Source organism: Propithecus coquereli, unplaced genomic scaffold, assembly GCF_000956105.1.
Source record: "Propithecus coquereli isolate 6110/MARCELLA unplaced genomic scaffold, Pcoq_1.0 Scaffold108, whole genome shotgun sequence".
In the NCBI taxonomy this organism is placed as follows: domain Eukaryota; kingdom Metazoa; phylum Chordata; class Mammalia; order Primates; family Indriidae; genus Propithecus; species Propithecus coquereli.
In genome coordinates, this window is record NW_012134747.1 from 2,864,171 (window position 1) to 2,881,024 (window position 16,854).

Here is a 16,854-nt window from a genome sequence, read left to right on the forward strand (position 1 = left end):
TTTGGATAATGGGCTTAAGTTTAATCCAGGAAAGTGTAAGAGGTGCTAGATCACTGTCACTTCTTATGATTGAGTAATATTCCATTGTGAACATATACCAAATTTTGATAATCCACTCATGGATTGACGGGCACTTGGGTTGTTTCCACATTCTTGCAATAGTGAATTGTGCTACTATAAACATTTGGGTGCAGATGTCCTTATCGTAGAATGTTTTGTGCTCTTTTGGGTAGATGCCTAATAGTGCTATTGCTGGATCGAATGGTATTTCTATTTTTAGCTCTCTGAGGTATCTCCAAATTCTTTTCCACAGAGGTTGCACTAATTTGCAGTCCCACCAGCAGTGTAGAAGAGCTCCTGTCTCTCCACATCCTCGCCAACATTTGTTGTTTTGTGTTTTTTTGATAGAGGCCAATCTCACCGGGGTTAAGTGATACCTCATTGTGGTTTTGATTTGCATTTCTCTAATGATTAGAGATGTTGAGCATTTTTTTATGTTTGCTAGCCATTATTCTGTCTTCTTTTGAAAAGTTTCTGTTCATTTCGCTTGCCCATATGTTGATGGGGTTGTTTGATTTTTTCTTGTTGATGGAAATTTGGCCCACTTCATTGAACTTTAAAATTAGTATCTTTTCAGGTACACACATTGCCCTGAGTCAGAAAGACATATGTGTGCATATGTGGGAAGTGATGAGATTCAAAGTCTTACAGTTATTATGGAAACATGGGTGAAGGTTCTGAGACTGTAGAGAACACTAACAACCTACCTCCCAGGCAATTTGATCCAAGGAAATTGTGCAGCTAAATCCTGTGGTGTGTGTGTGTGCACGTGTGTGTGTGCATGTTTCCGTTTAGAGACACATGGTGCAGTGCTTACTCAACAGAAGCAGAATTAATGGAGGTAGGCAAGTAAAGGGAGAGAGCCATTGGTGAAGGGCCTTGGGATAGGTTTTTTAAGGTCTAATGTCTCAGGTTGATGGCATTTTTGATTCATATATGAATATTTTGACAAGATTTTAGAATTTAGTTGTAGCAATCTTATTCCACCAATACCATTTTATTTCAGTTTCTTTCCCTCTCTCGTTCCCTCCCTCCCTCCCTTTCTTCCTTTTTTTTTTTCTATTTGTAGAACCTTGGCAATGAGGGCATTATGAATGTGGGCAAAGAATGCTGTCTAAAGATAAAGTAGGATTAAATAAGTAAAAGAAAAAGGCACTGCAAATAGCAAAGATAATATACACTACAATTTAACATAGTAATTTCTCTCCTAGTTTCACCTTATTATTATTCAATTGTTTAATCCAGAAATTACTGGGAACCTAAATTACTTGGTAGTCACTGTATTTATGAAAACATAGACACAAAGTAAAACTTTAAATTTATCAAAAAAAAAATGTAGAGAACATATGTATTGCAAAAATAATTATTGAATACATATATATAGACAAACACACCATTGTACTATGTATTATTTTAACTAAAATTCTTAGTACTTTGAGGTAATTCAGAAAAAGAATTTGAAAAGACAGTGTCTACTATTATAATAAAAAATATTTATTATAAAAATTATCACATTTCTCTGTACATAGCATAAAGACAAAAACACAATTTATACAGTAATAATTTAAGTGGGCCTGAGCATTCAGTATCCATAGAACCCATAGATTTCATAAAAACCAGTGTAGACTATTTCTATTTTATAGAACTCCATGTGCACAGTTGATATTATTGAGATACTAACATTTCTTTTTTTCTAGTGTTTTAAAGATAATTCATAGTGTTTGAGTTAATTAAGTAATCAACTGCTTTAAATCTTTGGTAAATACAGTATTTATATGCAAAAATATTTAGCTCGAATTTCAGTAAGAAGCCAAAATGACAAATAACACAATGCAAACAGTTTTGTGTAATCAATAAATACATGAGCTGGAGTCCCACCATCAAGAAAAGCCACTATCTAGGAATTCTGATGACAAAATCTGAAATCCACAATAAATATTTCAGGCTTCTATTGCCCCTACTAGCAGCACCACAACACTAGGCCATCACAAAATGAAACATAAATGTTAAATTCAACATATAAAGAGCACTAATTATTTTACAATGCAGAAAATCTTAGTTTCTTTCTATATACAGGTTTAAACATTAATTTCACGCAGATGAGTTTATCTCATAAACCTATTCTCTTGTAAGATCAAGAGCCATTTAAAGAAGCCCCACTGCTTTGAGAGACACCAGTTCATCCTGCTGCCAATAATTTATCCATGAAAATATAGATAATTTTTTGAAATAATTTTTGGGGAAAATAAAAAGGTGCCTTCTGCTTCCCTCTCTTCCTGTCTCCTTTGATTCTTTCTTTCTTTCCTTCCTTCCTTCTTCCTTTCATTCCTCCTCTCTAAGGGTAATCCGCACGACTGGCCTGTCAACCTGCATATTGTACCTTAACTCTCCCAAAGTACCCAAAATATGCATTACAGCTTTCATTCATTAGCTCTCAGTCTCAATGACTCACAAATGAAAGCATGCTGTCATGAAAACCTCTTACTTCCAGGCTATATAAAAAATGCTCCAATAAGTATTTAAATTCTAAAATTCTTGAGCCATTGGATAATCAGAAAATTTTTTACAGACATGTTAATCCTGGAATGTAGAGAATATAATTAAGTATATCAAAAATACATCTTTTTTAAGCCCAGAAAATGGATGTCTTTGGATTACCACCACTTCAGGGTAGAGAACAGCCCTTCCTACTGAGTTAGGTTCTGAATACATGATTTCTTTCCCTAACATTGGTTTTTTTCCAATCTATCGTTTCATTTATAAACAAAGCAAGGTACGAGATATTTTGCTGTCACTTTGGCAATTCTTCTCTCTCTCCAATACCCAACATCCTGAGTTCAGTGCACATTTAACAATTCACCCAAGACTAGGCACCTGATGATAAATGTTCACTTATTGCATAAAGTGTGAACAAGAAAAGTACCATAATAAAGCACCTGTTATTTATCAGAAGAGGCTTTCTTCTGAGTTTTTACATAGGCACAAGGCCTTGGCTGCAACTTTGAATAAAACATTTTGACTCATTCCTTTTCATTCAGAGTGAACATTATTTTAGTTATCAGCCTTTCCTTCCTAGAGCACATAAATACACATGAAATGTACATTTTCATATGTCTAATCACATAGTGTAAATTGAGCTCTAATCCTTTGCATGGCAGGAAAATGCTGATATATTGATACTTTGATATTCAATGAATATCAATATCTTTTGATGTCACCAGGAGGCCTAAAAGCAATTTCAATCTTTTGAAATTGCTAACCTATATCTTCACATTCATTCCCTTTCCCATTCTTGTTGATAAAAAGATGGAAAACTGAGGCTTACTTCTTCTTCAAGATTTGATATGAACTGATGAGCTACTCTACCTAAGGAGCTGGCCATCTGTTAACTCCTGTAGTCCTGCACTATGTTCTCCTGGATCACAGAAAGGAGCTCCATTCCCCGTTGGATCAGTGTTCCAATCAAGGAGTTTTTGGTGCTGGCATTTGTTTCTGAGGAAGCAAAGTTCACACACAAACATTCAGGAAGCAGCACTGGTGCAGACCCACTTTGATCCCGTAAAGTGTCCTGAGTGTCCCTCTTCACATGGCCACTTTTTCCTTTGCCAGGTTCTTTGGTTCCTTGCTTGGAATACACCAGTCATCAGCCTCAGAGCTCGTCTGATAATGTTTGAAGGCTGACTTGTTAAAAACCGGGAGTTTTTCTATAGACTGAGAAGATAAGGCCTAAAAGAAAAAGGGAAAAAACACCATACAAAAGAAATTATACATGGCACAATTTGCACTTGAAGGGATTATTCAAAATACATTCAGAGGTAAGTATTAAAACATTCAAATACATGTATTTAAGTGATTAAGTAATAAGAGCTCACCAGAGCCCACACTGATATTATTAATCTATTAAAAGGCTCTTTCCCAAAACCTTGAAAGTTTTTGCCCATTTAAGGAATGAACATATTAACTATTTGAGATGTTCAAAGGCTATTTGGCAAATAATTCCAATGCACAAAATGGGAGCTTTGGAAGCTTAATGTTTTAGTTACTAACATCTGTAAACATATTTTCAGTCGAAATCATTGGCAAATGATTAACAGAATCAGGACAGTGATTTTAACAAATAAATTGAGGATTTATCAGAAATAGAAAAAATATGTGCCAAGTTTTAAAGTTCAAACAGGAAATGAGTGGCATCCCACTGGCAGCTTGTGAGCAGTCAGCTTTCCTTTCCCTTGCTTAAAGTCTCGAGTATTTTGGTATCTGTTGTTTTTAAGGCTGGGACATCATTAGCATACATTTCCCACAAGTTGAAGTAAAACAAAGTACAGCTACTCTCACAGATGCCAAGAGGAGTTGCTTTAAAAAATTCACACGAGCATGTTCTCATTCTGAAATTTTGGCAATGTACTTCTTGGGGAACAATTTTGTTTCACTTGAGGCAGGTAGCATGGCCTAATGTCTTCTTTTTTAAGTCACCATATTAGATAATATATATACACACACTCAAACAGAAAATACAATGACTTGTGGTCATTATCTGCATTAACTCAGTTTGGGGAATTCACTCTGGACCACAGAACTCAGGGCTGTAAAAGAAGCAATCGTTTTAGAAATACGATTGATATGATTCCCTTTATTGAACTCAAAAGATACCTTTAAGTAGATGACAGCATCTGTTCCATATCCTGATAAAGAGTAGAGATTCAGATCTCCTTGAAAGTACTTAGCATAGAGACGAGAAATTGGCAAGCCGTAACCAAAACCAGCCTAGAGGGAAAAGATCAGTTATTGGTAAAGAAGTGTATGTGATTGTTGCAATACAAAATGCAGGAAGAAGTTATCACCCTCACTGATACTGATGTCCTACAACCTAAATAGATACCTTCTGCTTCCAGAGACCCCTTGTAGAATTGACTTGCCATTTTTAGCTTGCTTTATCATGTTTTCTCATATCCCTCATGCCTAATTTAACTAAGCTGATTAACTTGCCTGAACACTTCCTTAGTAATCCTTGCTCTACATTTAGAACTAGGTAGCTGGGATGAATTTAGCCATATAATTTGTCTTACCAAAGGAGCATTCCGGGAATTATCCATGACAGGCGTTGGCGCGGTGGAGTATGTGTAACTAAAGAGGCGGTCGATAATTCTCAGGGGAACACCACCTCCTCTGTCTGAAATCTTAAGCAAACAAACAAGTCATGAGACCACACATTAAAAACAATGTGCATCTGTCTATGTAAAAATATCTTTCCTTCATGTAAAAGCCAACTGGTATACATGACTTGGATCAAGTACCAGAAGCCGAGAGCTTTATTATTATTGACACTTTTTAATTCTCTCAAGAGAGCCCAAAAGAAAAACAGAGAATGGTTACCTTAATTGTAAGGTCTTCTTTTCCCAAGACAACAATCACCTCAATTGGTGTAAGGGAAGGCCAATTTTCCTGGTGTTCAACTGTTGCCCTCATTGAATTCTAAAGAAAACAAAACCATAAGGAATTCAATAGCAGAGGAATGAGGGACAATAAATGTTTTTTATGTTTAAAATAAAAGCAGCACAGAGGGTAATTCTAAGTTCCTATTTTTTAAAATAGTAGCAAAACAGCTCTGTAAATAGCCATTTATGAATGTGTCATGCAGGATGTATAACGAAAAATATTCATTTACCATGTAATATAGCTCCTGGGAGTAATGTCTGATGGAAAAACAATTCTGCTAGCTGTCAAGTTCTTATTGGTAAGCTTAATTTAAATGTAGAAATTGGTTTTTATAGTCCATTTCCTAGCTCTCCCTTTTCTGTCTTTCCATTACATTTTACATCCAAGCACCAAAGACTATTACATAACATATCAGCAGTGAATCATTGAACCAATTTATTGGCTTTTATAAAACTTGTTGGGAAAAGGTTGTTACTATTTAACAGGACAGTCAATGATTCTGAATTAAATTTCAATTTGCATTTGATTATCATCTTAACTTTTACCAATCATGGCAAAATAACTCTATGAGTTAGATCATTTCAATTTAAAAATCAATCAAATCAACAAAAAAAGTATCTTTTGTTCTTTAACACAGAACAAACTAAAACAAGTTTTCAGCTATTGGCTGAATATCATACAGATAAAGTCTTAGTTTATTTAACCGACTTTCCTCTCTATCTACCTTCTGGTAGGTTATACATTTTCTGGTTTCTATATAGTATTAAATTCTAGTCACTAGATGGAGTGAAATAAAATAGATCAGATGTTTGTAGTACAATCAATACCTCATGGCACTAATATTAGAATAAGTTAGGAAACAGTAAGTTCTGAAGAGCTATGTCAGAATTAGAGGCAGATTTCACTTTTTTTAGGCTTCCTCCTTTCTTGGGAAGCATCACAAAGCCTCAGGTGCTTTTCTACTTTTTGGTTTACGTCCAGAGTTTTAGTTTGGTCTTAAAACCCATGAAAGGATTGGATTATTTGTATATGGATTATTTGTATACAGTAACATCTGTATCCTCTGAGAGCCTGTTAGAAATGCAAATCCTCAGACTTAAAAGAATCAAAATCTCTGGGGTGGAGAATCTGTGTTTTAACAAGAGAAGCACTGCTCTATAGGCAGTCTGTGCAAAGTGTGGACTGTGGACCAGCAGCTTCACCTGTTAGCTTACCAGAAATTCAAAATCTCAGGCCCTAGCCCAGACTTACTAAATCTGAATTTGCATTTTAACAAAGTTCCCAGGTGATTTACATGCACCTGAAAGTAGGTCATTCACTGGAGGAACTGACTGTGGCCTGAGCACGTTCTAGACTCCGAATGGGGCCATGCCACCCACAGTAATTCTGGACCTGAACCTCTTTGAGTTTGGAGTTGGACCAGCCTGTGGGGGTGGAGGTAACAAGGCCCCATTCACTGAAGCATTAACCCATGACCTATCTTAATGGATGAATGAATGAGTAGTGCATTGTCGGACAACTGGAAAAATAATAGGAATATCCCCTGGGCTCTAAGGCATTGGGGCATTGTAAATCATCTTGTGAATTCTCAAATACGTGTTGATGCTACAAAGAACTATATGTGTTCTTTTAAACACTGTGTAGCTTCTTAGGAGCAAAGGAGCATTCCTGGGAGAAGATATTGAGGCTTCTGTTTAGTGGAGAATGATAAAGAAAATGAAAATATAACTAGTGAACTTCTTTAAGACAAAATTACAATCACTGTGAAGTATCATACCTTGAATAGTTCAAAGAGCATATGATGAAGGTGTGACGGAACATACACGATGTGAATTGGCTGGCCCGGAAATTTTCCTAAAAAAAATAAACTCATTTAGATTTGGGAAACAAATATTTCACTGAAATAAATCTCCATATCTATTTGATTAATATTTTGGATATAAACAGGGTTGGAATATTCCCGGTCTTCTCCACTCTCAAGTCCTATCCTAGAACTGTCCCACTTAAACAGGAAATATAACTGGTTTATTTAGATTACATGTACTGGACAATTTCAGGGTTAAAATTATATGCAGTTTAAAATAGAAAAAAAAACTGTGCTTATTCTATAATATTGAAATTAATGCTGGCTATAATTTTCACATTTTTAATTAATGGTAAAACAATACATCTAATTTTTCTTGTTTTTTTATCAAACATTAAATATTGCATGCTAAATATGCTTAAATTTCATTAAGGCTAAAGAAAACAAAGAAACAAAAACATAATATTGTTTGAAAAGGAAAATGAAAGTATTATTCTTCAGTGTTCCAGGCCTTGGCAAAGTTTGAATCAGAAAACACAAGGTCTAGCACAATCCTCTCTTTATTTTACCAAACAGTTCAAGCAGTTTATCCACAAGTATTATGCAACAACACTGTTTATGTCTAGAGATGTTTTTCAATCTTTATTCATACTCCTATTTTTAGTTTAGTATTTGCTTACATTTGCATGTTCCTAATCTGTGACTTAGGCTACTCTTAATTTGAGCAACTTGATTTCAACTCTCACCACTAACAAAAATTGTCCCTGTATAAATATAACTTGGGAAAGATGTTTACTTAAGAGGAAAGAAGGTTATTCCAATTTATGTATACTGTCTTGTTTTGAGATGCAACCATCTTCTAGAACAGAATGGGATAGGAGGAACACAGTGCCTTGTATTCACTCATCATGTAATCACTTCAGTCAATGTGGGAAGACCTTGTATTGTCAGAGTTGAAGCTTTTGAATTATGTTCTGCTTCCAAAACAGTAGTATACCTAAAGTGTAGGTTTTTTTAATTGTGATGGTAAGAACATTTAACATGATCCTCTTAATCAATTTTTAAGTGTACAATACAGTATGTACAGTCTTTTTCTTTTTCTTTTTAGAGACAAAGAGTGTGGTGGCCCAGTCATAGCTCACTGCAGCCCCAAACTCCTGGGCTCAAATGATCCTCCTGCCTCAGCCTCCCACGTAGCTGGGACTACAAGCATGTGCCACCACAGTGGGCTGATTTTTAAATTATTTTTCAGAGGCGGGGTCTTTGGATATTGGCCAAGCTGGTCTCAAGCTTCTGGCCTCAAGCGATCCTCCTGCCCTCAGCCTCCCAAAGTTCTGGGATTACAGGCCTGAGCCACCACGCCCAGCCCTACAATACTGTATGGTTAACTACAGGCACTATACTGCACAGCAGAGCTCTAGAGTATTCATCTTGCACAACTGAAACTTTATACCGACTGTACAGAAACTTCTCATTTTCCCCTCTCCATAACCCCTAGCAACCACTATTCTACTCTCTGCTTCCGTAGGTATGACTATTTTAGATATCTCCTATAAGTGGAATTATGCAGTATTTTGTCCTTCTTTGACTGGCTTATTTCTTACAGTGCAACTCAAAGTATTTTTGTTTCCAGGTCGTATGAGTAAACTCGTTAGCCTCTTTAGAAGGGTATAACCACTTCTAAGTGGTTCACCCTACTTCTGGTCTCCTTATGTCTTATATTGTGCAGTAAGTAATCTTTCCTTGATCTCAGATATTGGAACCTAGTTGCTACCATAAACTCCAAATAATTTGTTTAAACCCTTCTTTATGAATACTCATTAGCAACTGAATATGCACAATCGGAGCTTCCTAGTTGAGGTAGTTAAAAAGAACCTTGGCTTCAAAGAAAAAATGTGTACAAATTCTAGGCAAGTTCAGAAAAGAAAAAGAGAATACAGAAGTTGCTTTATAGTTACAAAAAGTAATTATACTGGAAGAATACTGAATTTTCCATAGGTTAAAGTATATTTTAACCTTACCATTCACTTGTGTGAGCTTTAATTCTGGAGATGTTAAATAATACTGATCACAGAGCATCCTTGAACACTCAAAGGCATCTGGAATAGAAATTGTTTTTCATCAGTGAAGTGAACTTATGTCCAGTACAGTTCTCAAGCGATTTTCACTGTGTATACTAGTCTAATCTACAATATTCACTAAAGTATAGGTTTATGTATATGAAAAAACACCTTTTAAATATTTTACTGAAGAAAAGATTAAGTTGTATTTTTAGCAATAGAAATATGTGGACTTCAGAGATCAAATACAATATATAAAAACATGACATATTAATCACTTATGTTTGGAGTTTTAATATTTTAAATGAATGTTTATACTCCTGACTCTCAAAAGCAAAGAACCTTGCTGATGGCATTTATAAAAATATAAGTGGAACATTCTGTGAATATAAATTCATTCACCACCACATCAATTATAGACCTTATGTCCATCAGATATTGTACATTTTCAATTAAGGAAATGCAGAAATCTAGAAATTACCTTGGACCACTGCTACGACGTCACAGTTTGGATCAATGCTTCCAATGTGGCTTGGGTTTCCTGTCTGTGAGTCACTAAATATAAGAACTGTTGAAAAATAAAAGCAAAAAATATTATTATAAAAATAAGGGTAAGGATTAGAACTACAACTGAGAAAGAATGTGACCCACCAATTAATAAAACATGTAGTTATAGTATGGCTTATCTATACCCATGTCTGTACATCATGACCATGATGAGCTGACTTACTGTGCTGGTTCATCAGCATCCGAGTAGAAATACGGTTCATGTAAAATCGATCCAAAAAGTACTGAAGATTTTGATTGGTAACTGGGTCAACTGTACAGCCATCTTTATACTCTATGATTCCTTGTGCCATTGTTGGGACGACATTATGGTGTCTATTTCGAACTTTGATGAGTGTATCTACAAAGCTAAGCCAAAACATTTGTAGTCAGTGAAAGTTCAAATAAATTTCATTCACTTATATTTCTTAGGTTACTTCAAAGAAGGTGAGAGCACTTTTTGTTTTACCTATTTAAACAACTCCAATGATAAAATGTTAGGGTGAAGCTTTATTAGGGCTCTCACTACAGATTCTTCCACTACAGTAGAGGAGATAGTTCCATAAACAAATTTATTTTATTTCTACCTTACTTGTAAAACTATTAGCTCTGTGACTAATGCATTCATTATAGGTATTCATTAAGCCTTGTCTTCAAAAAAAATTTAATATCATCATGCTAGAGATGACTCAAGAATGCCATTGTGAAAAAACTTCCAAAATTTCTTGTCAGATGTAGGAAAGAGTCTTACTTAAGTAGCTGGAAACTGTCAGTTATTCTGAAAGACAATGTTTAATCTCCAATGACATTGATATGTATTATAATTATGTAATAGTAAATCCCCCTGCACATCTAATTATTTAACTAAATTTATAGTAAAAATAGATCTCCTTCAGGAAAAAAAAAAAAAACAAGTCCTCTACATTTGTTCACACTCAGCATCATTTTCAATGCTGTATTCTTTCACTTGTAAAAAACCAACAAGCCAAAACTTGTCATGTGTAATGGGGTAGTAATATATTATTATTCAGGGTTGAACTCCTTTAATTTAGGTCTAAAAAAAAATCTTAGGAATATGTCTAGAAATAGTCAAAGTTTTAAATACTTATTCCAATGCATAGAGCTTACTCTGATAAAGTTTTCTGGTCTTCTGGGCTTTTCTCATGAAATTCCACCAAATCCATCAGGCTCTGGATATACCTATAAAGCAACAGTTGTACTTTAGGTTTTAAAATTAATAATCAGAAATGGCTGAAAATAGAATGCCTTTTTCAAATAATTTGAAAAGAGAAAATAAGCATTATGTTTAAAGTTAAAACTTTCCTTGAGAACATTTGGAAAACAATATGATTTAAAAAATTTAAAATACTACAACCTTTAACCCTCAACTTTCTAACTTAAAATCTACCTCAAAATGTTTCTTTAATTATTTCCGTATTCAGTATTCAGGTCAGTATTCAGTTTTCTGTTTTGTTTGGCAAATGTTTTCATTTCTTCTAGCAAAAAAACTTAGAAACAACTTTTTAAAATTTATGAAAAACTTTATTCTTTCCCAGTATATTTACTTACAGGGGAGTAAAAGTCTTGAATACAGCAGTAAATACTAGAGATTGAATATATGCTTCAGATTGTAATTGTCTTATGGATATATAATACTTACAATTCTTGAATGAATCAGTGAACAAAAAGCTGTGCAGTAAGTGGTTTAGGATGAGCCTCTGATGCATGTTTGCCACCTGTGCATATATCCTGGCTCTGTTCTCCAAAAATCTGCCTTTTTGGGTTACCTGTCTTCTCTAAGCATCAATAACCTTATTTGTAAAATGAGATTCTTATGTAAAAATTGACACTGAGTGCTGGCTGTGTGCCAGGTCCTGGTCTAAGTTTCTTTCTTTAAATGGATTACCTCATTTAATTACATTCAAACATCCCTTTGAGGCATATGCTTAACTCTTCTTAATAACAGATGGAGGATAATAATTCAATGGCATAGAGAGTTTAAGACACTTGTCAAGGATTGCACAACAAGAAGAGGCAGAGGCAGAATCTGAACCCAGGGCCCACTGTATTAATCAATTCGTAAGTAAGATTAGGCCTTCCCTAAATAGTAGTCATTTGAATCGGATCTGTCTTTTACTATTTAAAGTAGAAAATTAAAATTGCATACATCAATTATTTTTCAAATTTTTTCTAGAAGTCAAAATTTTATTGTAAAGTAATCAGCTTTTTCAGGGTAAAAATGTCTGTTTATAGCTTTATAACTTCCCTTAATGATCACTTACCTTCAATTAATACAAAATTTTGTTACATCTTTCAAATGTATTTACTGTTCAGACCACCTGTTTTCCAATTATGATGTTAATATAATATAAGAAGCCATACTCAGGTAACTATTTTAAAACTAGACACTTCAAAATAGTTCATCACTTACCAGCTTTTAACCAATTGCACTGAAGAGGTATTTACTAATCGATCAGGGAGGATATAAATTTCCTTCAGGATATTGGCAAGCCTCACAGGCAATTCTTGTCGCAAAAATGTAAAAGAAGTTCTTTCACATGCATTTTCTGAACCTATAAGAAATGAAATTTATTTAGGTTTTGGAAAAATGTATGTCTAAATGATACATTTAAATAACATTAACTATTAAATATCGAACACACACATATATTATAAAATTATATTTCACTCTCAGTTGGGTTACTGTTTGTAGATAATTCAGGAGCAGTTATCTTCATTGACTCTTTCCTCCCTTCCTCCTTCCCTCCCTTCCTCCCTCCCTTCCTTCTTTCTTTCCTCCTTTTGTTCCTTCCTTTTTTTTCTTTCTTTCTTTTAAAAACTGACCAATACAGGAGAATTATTGTTTTCTCTTTTTGAACAGGACTCACTTCCAAGAAGGCAGAATATCCCACAGTTCTCAATATTCGTAAAAGACTGCATGATTCAGTCAACATTACAATATCAATGACACAACATCCTTTAATGAGCCTAGACAAGAAATCCGAGAGGGGGAATAAGAAGGTGGAATGGGAATTGTGTCATTTCCAGAGTAGTGATAAATAATATCACATTCAAACCATTGAAACTTTCCTTATAAGATCAATGCAGCAAGTGTGAAAGTATTTTCAGCAGTAATGCAAATATATGGAAAACTATAATGGTAAAGAGATGAAATCTGCTAGGAATGCAGAGAGATGTATCCTGTGGAAGGGTGGAAGGTGGCTAAAGGATCAAATCTATTAATCTGAGTTTAGTTTATAATATTAGGAATCTTCTCTAAGAAGTACTGTGCTGTGAAGGTGGGGATAAACTTTCTAGTTCATTGCTAAATGTTGATTGAAAGAAAGCAAAAGTATTTTGACTAGAAGATCTGGGCAGGACCATCCAGTATCAGCATGGTTGCAGGTGGCCCTGACCTGTAGTAGACATAGCTGTCAGAAAGTAGACAAATCTAGGAAAAGGCAAGGTGTACCGGGGTCGAGGCTCCAGGACTTAGCAGCAAAGTGGACCCCAGTTGTTTTAGCTATGTTTTAGCCCAGCTCTCCCTGTTCGGGAACTGAAAGTTAAGGACGCTCCCCAGCCCCAGAGCTCCCTCCCGGGTCCTCTGTCTCCTCTCACCAAAGTCCAGCAGCTGCTTCATGGACAGCGGGGACGGGCTGTAGCGCGAGAAATGCTCGACCTCTCGGGGGACCAAGCCGGCGCTGCTGAGCGAGCCGGCGCTGCGCATCACGAAGCGGGCCGCCTTCATCTTGACCCCCACCCGGCCTGGAAAGGGCTGGTGCTGGCTTGAGGGGCAGAACCCGGGTGGCGGTCCAGGCAGGGACAACAGGTGCGCTGGCGGGCTCGTGCGCTCCGGCCTGGGCTGGGGTGAAGGTGCCGCGGGGTGAAGGATCAGGGCAGTGGGTCTGAGGCGCAGTGGCTCGAGACTCGAGTTTGCCTCTGGTCACGACCCGCCGCCTCCCGTGGTTTTATTTGTCTCCCCGCACTCTCCCCCCAACCCCAACCGGGAGGAGTCACTGGGACTTCGAGACGCATCCAGAACTCCGGGCCGCGCCAATCAGCTCCGAGAAAGAACTTTGGGCCCCGCCCCCCCGACCGCGGTCCCAGAGGAATGGCCTGGCACGGCGACCACAGAATGACCTGGCACCGGTGCCCGGGACCGACGGGGCAAAGTGTTGGCAGAAGAGGGAAGAGAAAGCTGAAGCGGTCATCTGGGGCAACGTGGGCTAGAGATCAGCCTCTTGGGACAGGGCCCCGGGTCGCGTGGGCTGGGGGCCCGCCTAGACTCGTGCTTGTTTACAATCCGAGGCTGCCTCGGTGTCACGTACTCCTGGCCAGGAACTATTTCCAAAAATCTGGGCTCCGAGTGCTCATTAGTCCTTGCTCAGAGCGGGCTTTTACAGTAGCCAATCAGCTGCGTTCAAAAGTATGGGCTTCTCTGCCATTGGGCAGGAAAGGAATAAACAGCCTACAGCGCTCTGCCCGCACCACTCCCCCTTTTCTTCCGAAGAGAACAGCACAGGGCAGGAACTGGAAGTTCCTTCTGCTGAGACTTGAGGCGTTGCCCAAACACATTTATTCTTTCCTGCGGTGATAAAAGGCCATCAATTCGTTTCTCTCCAGTAATACATTCTTTCCATTAGGTTTAACTCTGTTAATTAAAAACAAAATAAAAAAGGGATCAATTTGTCAGTTTGACTCACCTTCCTTTTATTCTATTAGAGGATTTGTTCACTCTGTCCCTCTGTATGAAATGTACTTGTTCCAAATCTTGCTTAAAACATTGTGTTCTACCCTCAAGTGTCCAGCATAAACTGTTCCAAGAGTCCTTCGTTGTTTCTCCCCACTTCTTCCAAATATGGCCTTTGTCATTCATGGCATTATACTGTAGCTATTTATGTTCTTATATTATCCCTTCCTTACCACTTCTCCCCCTGAGAGAGCAGAGTAAGAACCGTGTCTGATGCATCTTTGTGGTTCCTACCCTGCTTTGTTACTATTTAATATTTGTTGAATTAATGATAGTGGTTGAAACACATTACCCTGTCATAAAAGTCTCAATCCTAACCTCCTTCCCCTCACCCCACACTGTAAAGGGACTAGGGAATGAAGCTACAGCATTGTGGGAAGCTGAGAATGAGAGAGTTGGTTAGGAATGTAATGCAATGGGAACTAATGGGGCGTTAAAATGATGGCTTGTTATAAAAGATCCCTTTGGCCTCCTGCCCTTGCATTTATAAGCAGAACAGGCAACTCTGAAAGTCATGGGTGATTCTTGGCTCCACTCTGATTCTTTGTCCTCTCTCCCTAGGAGATCTCACTCAGTCACAGAATTAATTTCCATTTTCTATCTCTAGTGCAAACTCTCCCTCAAGAGCCAGATTCCTATATTCAACTGCCTGTTTGACTTTTCTACTTGGATGTCTAATAAGCATCAATTTTGTTCCTCTTCAATCCACAGTCATCACTGGGGATCTGAATCAGTCCTGGCAAACCCTCTTTCACCTGTGTGGCCTATGTGGAGGCATCATATTAGCTCTCTTACTATGTCCCCCCCTTGTCTATACATTGCCTATAGATAGTCTAGGATTTGCGACTGCCCTTTGTGCCCAAATATTTTGCTCAGACCTATGAGAAACAGCTCTGTGAAGACATTCGACTTCCGTAATCTTCCAATGTTGAGGGTGGGGCTTGAGTTTTTGGTAACATTGAGGGATGATGCAAGTGCAGACTCCAGCAATTGCCCCAAACAGACTCGACTCCAACAAAACCCCCACAGTGTAACCACCTATCTTAAGCTGAAGCAGTTGTGTGTACATGGGCAAGTTCCAAATTGCATCTCCACTTGTATAGATTTTGATACAACTATAATTTATATTTTTGTACTTGGAATACTTTATTAAATATTTGCATTACTCAATGAAGCAAAGAAATGTGTTCAAGAAGCCAAAAGACTAAATAAAACTGTCTTTGATGAAGCAAGTAAATTTAAGGTAAAAGTCTCTTCTTTTTCTTGGATTACATCCTAAGAACAGAAGTAAAAGACAAGCGTAAATTTGCTTTTCTTACTATGTGTGGGATCTGGAATAGGAAAAAATGTGTTACAAAGAATTATAATCTGATCTGCAGAGGAAAGGCAATGGTCTAATTTAGGAAAGTCCCATTTCCGTAAGTCCATTGAGTGCTTGGCCTGGCTTACCCTGCACTACTGGCGTAGGTGTCGTGGGTGATTAAAGATCAGGTGAAGTCGTGTGATATTCCCAGGGATGACTAAGGGTTACATGTGAACTGAGGTCACTAAAATGTTGTCTCCATGTCATCTCATTTACTAACATTTACCAAGTTACTCTCATGGTGCATCGTATTCTTCTGTGTCATTTCTGTATGATGGGATCTGCTCTTGCAATTGGCAACACTTACGGTAACTGGGCTGAAATGATCAGGTCAAGTTGTTTACCCAGTTGGCCAGAATGCTATGTGTTACCATAATTAGAGAGTGACCTGGGAAGAGAACAGCACTTCTCAGGTTGACCAAAGATCTTGGAGGTGATCCAGTTGAAACAGAAGTGAAATGAAAAGATTATTGGGGGACAATGGGTATGACAAATTGATGCGTTAATTGAGAAGACTATTAAATGATTCAGTGCTAAGAGAGGCAGTAATCAAAGCTGCCCCTGTGCAGATGGTGCTGAACACAGCAACCCTGCTTGAGACATCTGACTCCTGAAATTTTCAGGGGCACCCTTAGCATTCAGTGAATTCTGTCCAGCTTGCCTGGCAAAAGCTAATACCATAAGGCTGCTGGTATAGCTTTGAGAATGCAAGTCACACTTTTGCCAGAGGGTGGGGGATGGGCAATTTGACAAACCATACAAAGACCCTTAAAGAGAAGCCTATTCAATTTTTTTTCCACCTCTAGGAACATATTCCAAGGAAGCAATTAAAAAT

The 16,854-nt window shown here is 37.3% G+C and overlaps 1 protein-coding gene across 1 annotated transcript; it reads right to left on the reverse strand.

Annotated features, from left to right (window-relative positions):
• Positions 1 to 2,345: 2,345 nt before the first annotated feature.
• Positions 2,346 to 13,875, reverse strand: PDK4 (pyruvate dehydrogenase kinase, isozyme 4). The gene is made up of 11 exons (XM_012647859.1): positions 13,525 to 13,875; positions 12,338 to 12,479; positions 11,035 to 11,106; positions 10,091 to 10,275; positions 9,842 to 9,928; positions 9,322 to 9,399; positions 7,274 to 7,350; positions 5,434 to 5,532; positions 5,127 to 5,237; positions 4,711 to 4,824; positions 2,346 to 3,786 (listed from the first exon to the last, which is right to left on the reverse strand). The coding sequence occupies exons 1-11, from the start codon at positions 13,652 to 13,654 to the stop codon at positions 3,643 to 3,645; spliced, it is 1,239 nt and encodes a 412-aa protein (XP_012503313.1). The 5' UTR covers positions 13,655 to 13,875; the 3' UTR covers positions 2,346 to 3,642.
• Positions 13,876 to 16,854: the final 2,979 nt, after the last annotated feature.